General features: G+C 35.5%; 1 protein-coding gene across 1 annotated transcript in view; it reads left to right on the forward strand.

Moving 5' to 3' along the window:
• Nucleotides 1–352: 352 nt before the first annotated feature.
• The window catches only part of Srp72 (signal recognition particle 72), a 7063-nt gene continuing 381 nt past the window's right edge, over nt 353–7034 (forward strand). The window contains exons 1-12 of the mRNA XM_027366811.2: nt 353–493; nt 3428–3542; nt 3688–3825; nt 4203–4320; nt 4556–4752; nt 4961–5231; nt 5352–5555; nt 5724–5888; nt 6014–6172; nt 6356–6531; nt 6631–6840; nt 6994–7034. The exon at nt 6994–7034 is cut by the window's right edge and continues 381 nt beyond it. Of these exons, the coding sequence (XP_027222612.1) occupies nt 391–493; nt 3428–3542; nt 3688–3825; nt 4203–4320; nt 4556–4752; nt 4961–5231; nt 5352–5555; nt 5724–5888; nt 6014–6172; nt 6356–6531; nt 6631–6840; nt 6994–7034 (1897 nt within the window). The 5' untranslated portion in view covers nt 353–390. The remainder of the gene's footprint in view (nt 494–3427; nt 3543–3687; nt 3826–4202; nt 4321–4555; nt 4753–4960; nt 5232–5351; nt 5556–5723; nt 5889–6013; nt 6173–6355; nt 6532–6630; nt 6841–6993) is intronic.

The raw sequence follows: 7034 nt of genomic DNA on the forward strand, positions 1-7034 counted from the left end.
TGTTTACTCATTCTCTTTCTCACCCCTGGAACAAACTAACGAACCGATCAGGCCAAGGGTTGAATCGGGACTATCCCTGTTAATCCGGGACATATATTAGGGAAATATTAGTAAAACTGCTAAATGACATTATGATAAGTTTTGGGATTTGCAAAAACATTGCAAAAGTTTGAAAAGGGACATATCTTTGGTCACAGGATTTTCTTCTCGCTTAAATCGTTATAGATATCAACAGGACTAAAGTATTTTAGTTTGAAATGGTAATAGTCCATGTATCTATTTCTCTTCATGGCACAATAGGAAATATATCAACCCATAATTGTTTTAAGCAGTAAAATAATACTTTGGGTTCGTTTCCCTTCAAAAGTTCCAGCTGGCCGTGACGTCACGATGGCGACCACGAAGGAAAGTCGGATGTCGTCATATTTTTCAGAACTTAAGAAGTTCATCGATAACGGAAACAATGCAAAAGTTGTTAAATGTGCTAATAAAAGTAAGTAAATTCTCCAGATCGTTTGGTATTTGGATGTAAGTAGTTAAGAGTGAAATGTGAGGCAAGTAAACATATAGTCTGGAATATCAACCTGGTTATTTTAATATGCCATATACCTTTATATTTTTTCTTCCTTTTTGGCTCTTAAAATACGTATAAGCTATAAATAAAAATCTACGGATAAAATTTTGCTTCTTCTTTCAGGTGAGGAGACATTTTAATTTACTTAAATTGAAATTAAGGAAAAATGGAATTTGACACAAGGCTTTGACAATGCAAGTTATGTTATTTTGGTGCTAAGTTTGGTAAAGCAGCTTAGGGTTTATGCGCTTTTTATATGTGTGGACAAACAAAATCGGTATAAGTTACTTCAAGCGACACGTGAACACTGCCATCTTATAGAGCAGAAGGAATAGAATAGGATACAACATAGTTTTAGCTGTAGCAGCCTCATAGTCACCGCTAAGTAACGAAAATATCCCCTGCATATCACTACTCAGATTCAAAATTGCTCTTCTTGTTTACCTTGCCAGGATTAACTTACTGATTATTGCGATATCCAAAATGATTCATGTGTTATTACGTGCTTGTCAAAACAATATTTGGCTAATTATCAGTGTCAGCTGTTACACATTAATGCTTTTAAAGTCTTTTATTAATGTCATTATACTTCATATATGTGTTTTAAGATTTATATATACACATATTTTGAATGATTTGCGCATCATGTGTTTCAGACTTTGTCACCAGTTGCGAGGTTTGACAGTTCGACCCCGGCCACTCCGTCACAGGTGGCTGGTTAGAAATGTTGCATTTCCAGTGTTGCATTGATTCTGGGTTATTCTTAAGACTAAACAGTGGCAATGAAGAAGAAAAAGACTTTAGTAACTATCTTCATTTAATACCTGAGTCCATCAAGTGCAACAGAATGTCAAAATAAATAAATAAATAAATAAAAAATAAAAATAAATGTTATCCAGACGGTAGAGAGAAGCAAACGAAAGTTTGACCTTTCCAGGTGTGAACACCGCTCTATCTTGCTGTACATACAGGGGTGAAGAGAATGTTCCCCAGGGGAGTCTGCTCCCCAACCCGACTAAGGGCATGCATAGTCATAAAAAAAAAAAAAAAAAAAAAAAAAAAAGTTTCTGGGGAGGGATTTTTACTATTGGTAACAATTACCAGAAAATCCACTCAAAACTATTTTAGTATTTAACTTAGTTTTAACTTCAGACAATATGCATTAGGAGGCAGTGACACAGAGCGGAAGCTCTGATTCAGCATCACACCTGCGGGACGCTCATATGTGTCTCCGGGTGTATCATATGTAGGACATCCGTTGTAAATGTTTTACCCCATAATTTCCCTGATATACTTTATGCCCTCTCCTGCTGATCATTTTTTTTTTTTTTTTTCCATTAGCATTACTGTTATTGTTATTATCATAGTTTTATTAACATCAGTGGCAAATAAAAAAAAGATAATTAAAGAAGATCATGGCAATTCTATAGGAAATGGAATTTTCTATTTATTGGTTAATATTCAGAATACCTTTGCATGACCGATCACGATGATGGTGGCATGGTTGAAATCGTCTCACCCTCTACTGTCTAAATGTATTGAAATTATGCAGTATGAACCAAAAATCTTCCTAACCCAGGGGTTTCGTTCCTGGGCCCCTTTCCAACCGCTGATTTCCCTACCCGTGGGCTCCATCTCTAGGCCCCATGCTATGTGCCACACTTGCTATTCAGTTGCTTCATCCGTTGTAATATATGGTGCATTTAAAAAAGTAAAGTGGATCTGTGTTTTTGTGATGGGTAATGTCGGGCTTGAGTGGTTTGGATCCCCTGATTTCCTTGGAGTTTTGCACAGCTCCAACACATTTATTATATGTCACTGAATGTAGTATTGTTGCTGAGATTGTAACCTTTTTGCCAGAAAATTGTTCTTCAATATTAATAGCATTTCATATTAATTTACTAAATTCCATTTCCTCTAAGTTAACCAAAAGGATATTTCTGAAAATCAAGGAAAATGATAAAAGCTACATATATAGATTTAGTCATGACTCTTTGATGACAACTGGTGGAGCAATCTGTATATAAATACAATCAATGAATTATAGTCAATTGTCAGGGTATGGTGTGTGTGTGTGTGTATATATGTATATATATATATATATATATATATATATATATATATATATATATATATATATATATATATATATATATATATATATATATATACATACATACACACACACACATACACACATGCCAACCACAACTTACCTTCAGATATATCATGTGAAAGATTGTTGGCTCTTTTTGAAGAGTGGAGTCTATGGTAGATGGTTGACACTGTTAACTTGACCTCATCCATAACAGGGTTTATATATTTTATAACCTTATTATTTTTTCAGTTCATGATTAGTGTCATAAAAGAAAAATGTCTCAAAATTTATGTAGCAAATACGTTTATTGATTATTTTGTATTTGACCTAAGTGACATATAGGCCTATATTACTTATTTGTATATTTTTCATATGGATTAAATTGATTATTTATTTGATTACTGTTTCTGATATATTTGCAAATAGCACTAGCTACATTTCTTCCTTCAAATGGAGTAAAATATATTCATGACAACAAGATTTATATTTTAACCCACTGCAGACCAGAACAGTAGTAGCCACCATGAGCTATTTTGGCTTTGTGCAAGGTACAGCTCTAGCCATCCTAACTCCTTCATGTACTGAAATGCTGGAGCTTCCATGTTGGATTAGCCAGGTTGGCTGTGTGTAGCAAAACTTAGATGGGCTGCTCCTGGAATTCTCAGTAAATGTGCTGGATAACAAATTTTTACCATAGCATCATTGGGTTAAGTACTATGTGTATACTCAACCCCTTTGTTTATTAACCCTCACAGTTTTGTCGGAGGCACCAGAAGACCTGAAAGCATGGCAGTGCAAAGTTGTAGCCCTCATCCAGATGGACCAGTTTTCGGAGGTCTTGGGCATCATCAGCAAATCAAAAATTGTTGAGTGAGTATATTTGATTTTAGGAAGGTCTTTTCAGTAGGAAAATGTAAAATAGTTGTTGCTCTATATTTTTCTTTGTAAGGTATTTGTAAGTTGTACTAGTGTCAAAAGGAAGCTTTTTTAATTAATTTTGTTCTTTCTCGATCAGGGACCTTGCCTTTGAGAAGGCTTACTGTGAGTATCGACTGAATAAAGTCATGGAGGCCTATAAGACCATCAGCAAAGCCAAGGAAGTTTCTCCACGTATCCAGGAGTTGCATGCTCAAGTCTTATACCGCCTTGAGAGGTTAGCATGACTTCTTCATCCAAAAAAAAGACTGGAACATGAGATGTTTACTTAGTTTAACTTTTGTTGTTGATGAAGAGAGTGTAGTCTCCAGTGTTACATGCAAAATAAAAGGGTTTAGGTATTTTGCATAAATGATATTTTCATTTTTGTTACTCTGAAGAAGATTAGGGAATTATGTGCATTCACGAATATAAGAGAATAGGTTCCCCTGAGCTTTCATACACTTAAGTTGTCTAAGATTCAATATAAAATAATTTTTAGGTAATGGAACTGTTATCATGCTAAGTTATTTTATTTATTTATTTATTTTATTTATTTATTTTTTTTTTTCTGAAAATTGTGTAAATATGGATTAACCCATTGCATCTTCTCAGGTATGAAGAGTGCTATGATATCTACAGAGAAATGATCCGCACTAATAGTGATGACTTTGATCAAGAACGCTTAACAAATATGGCTGCAGTAGCTGTCAATCGTTACATAGAAGGAAGTGTAAGTAGTACCTACCTAACTATACCTTTTTAATATTATATCAGACTGGTAGACTGATTAATTTGTATCTTTATTTATTTATGTGAGTACTCATAATGAGGATGTGTATATATTGTTTGTATTAGTAGGAGTAGTAGTAGTAATATTGATATTGTCTCTTACCCAGTTAACCATTCACCTATCTTCAGTTGGCTATGGATGAATAACGAGATAACCAAATTTTTGTATTTTCCAGAATAAAGACACTACTGTCAACATTGATGACTCCTCATATGAGGTGTTATATAATGGAGCCTGCCACCTGTTAGCTACTGGCAACCATGAAGAAGCACTGAAAAGATTAAAGGAAGCAGAGGAGCTCTGCCGTACATACCTTATTCAGGAGGATGGTGCCACTGAAGAGGAAGTGGCTGATGAGGTTGCCATTATAAGGTTTGTAACTCACTCTCTTTTTTTTTTGTTATTTTGGGTTGAATTACTGATTAAAGTAATGTATTTCTGTTTTTTTTTAAGCCTTAACAATATTGTAATCCTTCTAGTAGTGAAGTTCTTCCAGATGTAATACTTCTTTCAGTTTGTCAAGATTAAACTTGTGATGTATTATAATAGATATTCTTAATTGTCTTTTATTCTGTAACAGGGTACAGCAGGGCCACTGTCTTCAGCTTATGGGCCAAGAACAGGAAGCATTAGCCATCTACAACAGTGTCCTTAAGAGTAAACCAGAAGATCCAGCTCTTCTGGCAATTATCAACAATAACCTTGTCACTATTAATCGTGGAGGAAATGTTTTTGATTCTCGAAAGAAAATGAAAACTGCCCTAGCACCAGGCTTAGAGCATAAACTGACTAGTTATCAGCGAGCTAGTATTACCTTCAATCACTGTTTACTTGCATTTAGCACCAACCAGGTAATAACTTTTTTCTTGTAAATGGTTTTGAAATATTCATATCATAAACATGTATTATGATTATTGCCTAAATTATGGGATAAACAAACAATTTCATTTAATCATATTTTTCTCTTCAAGGATGAACTTTGTCGCACAGAGGTTGCAAAGTTGGCCAACGACTACCCAAAATTCAGACAGAAAGCTTCCATAATCCAGTCAGCTTTGCTAGGGAGAGAGGGTAAGCTGGAAGCTGCAAGCGCTACATTACAGAAGTGTGCCCAGGAGAATCAGAATGAAGCTCTTGGAATTAATCTCATGGCCATACAAATACTTCTAGCAGGTGTAAGTTGGTTTGTTATCCAATTTTGACCCATGACAGGCTCTTTTACTTTTATAGAGTATAGATAATCTGAAGCTTTGAAACAATGATGTAAACATGTTGATAATACAGAGAATTTTGACTTTTAACTTACAAAGCCTCAATTCAAAAATTTAATATATCTTTTTCAGGGTGATAAAAGAGGTGCATGTGAGATATTGAAGTCCCTAGATGAGAAAAACAGATATCGGCAGGGCATTGTGTCCGCATTAGTGTCCCTTTACCTATCCTTGGAAGACCGGGATGGTGCTTCAACAATCTTACGTGAGGCTGTTGATTGGCACAAGAAGAATAAGGTACTTTAAAGATACGTCATAAAATTCAGTAAGAATAATCATTCAGTGAATGTTTGATCTATTCATGAATAAATTTAAAACTGATTAGGTGAAAATAATTATTCTAATCTTTTTTGTATAACCAGACTTCAGGAGTACATTTATCTGAGTTGTGGCGACATGCGGCTGATTTCCATCTCCGTGGTGGAGATGCTCCAACTGCAGCAGCCTCTTTGCAAGAGTTGCATAAACTCAAGCCTAAAGATGTCATGACTTTAGCTCAGCTGATTACAGCCTATGCTCAGGTATGGCTCATTTTTGAAAGTATCAGGAGATGAGGTGGTGGGTATTTTCTAGGCTCACTCTTCAAATTAATATGACTATTAAATTGTTTTTATATAATGATAAAAGATAGGGAGTTCATCAATTTTATTTTTTAAGCTTTTCTGAATACTATATACCACTTAACAATTCCTTTTGATTTCTAGTATGATGTAGAAGCAGCACAGAAACTATCTAAACAACTCCCACCTGCCAGTAGCGTAGTACATAATGTAGATGGGGATGTTTTGGAGGCATCACTAGGCCACCGCTACATGAAGAAGCTTCAACAGGGCAAAGGAGACCTCTCTCCTGCATCTCCATCTTCACCCACAGCGAAAGTGTGAGTGTACAATAACATTGATAATCATAATGTAATTAATTTTGGGCTTGGCTTGTTTTTTTGGAAACTAACTTCGAAGATTTTTGTCTTTATTGACAGTACGCCTGGGGCAGAGCTTAAGAAGAAGACCAAGAAGAAGAAGAAGAGGAAGATAAGGCTACCTAAGAACTATAACCCAGATGTGCCTCCTGATCCTGAGCGCTGGTTGCCCAGGTGGCAGCGCAAGACCTTCCGCAAGAAGAGGGATCGCAGGGGGAAGGATGTCATGAAAGGAACTCAGGGTGTGTCCAGTGATGCAGCCGATAAATAGTGAGTCACGTGCAAGTCTTGTCTCTTTGGCTTCTTTTGTTTAATTTTTTTGGTGTGTCCAGCATTATTAATATGGTTCTTTAAATATTTGTTTTAGGGCTTACTACATTTAAATAATATTACTATTTTATTCTCTCTCTTTTACTCCAATAGTGACATCACAAAGACAGCTGGGAGCTCTAAGCCATCACAGG

This window comes from Penaeus vannamei, chromosome 1 (assembly GCF_042767895.1).
Source record: "Penaeus vannamei isolate JL-2024 chromosome 1, ASM4276789v1, whole genome shotgun sequence".
NCBI lineage: Eukaryota > Metazoa > Arthropoda > Malacostraca > Decapoda > Penaeidae > Penaeus > Penaeus vannamei.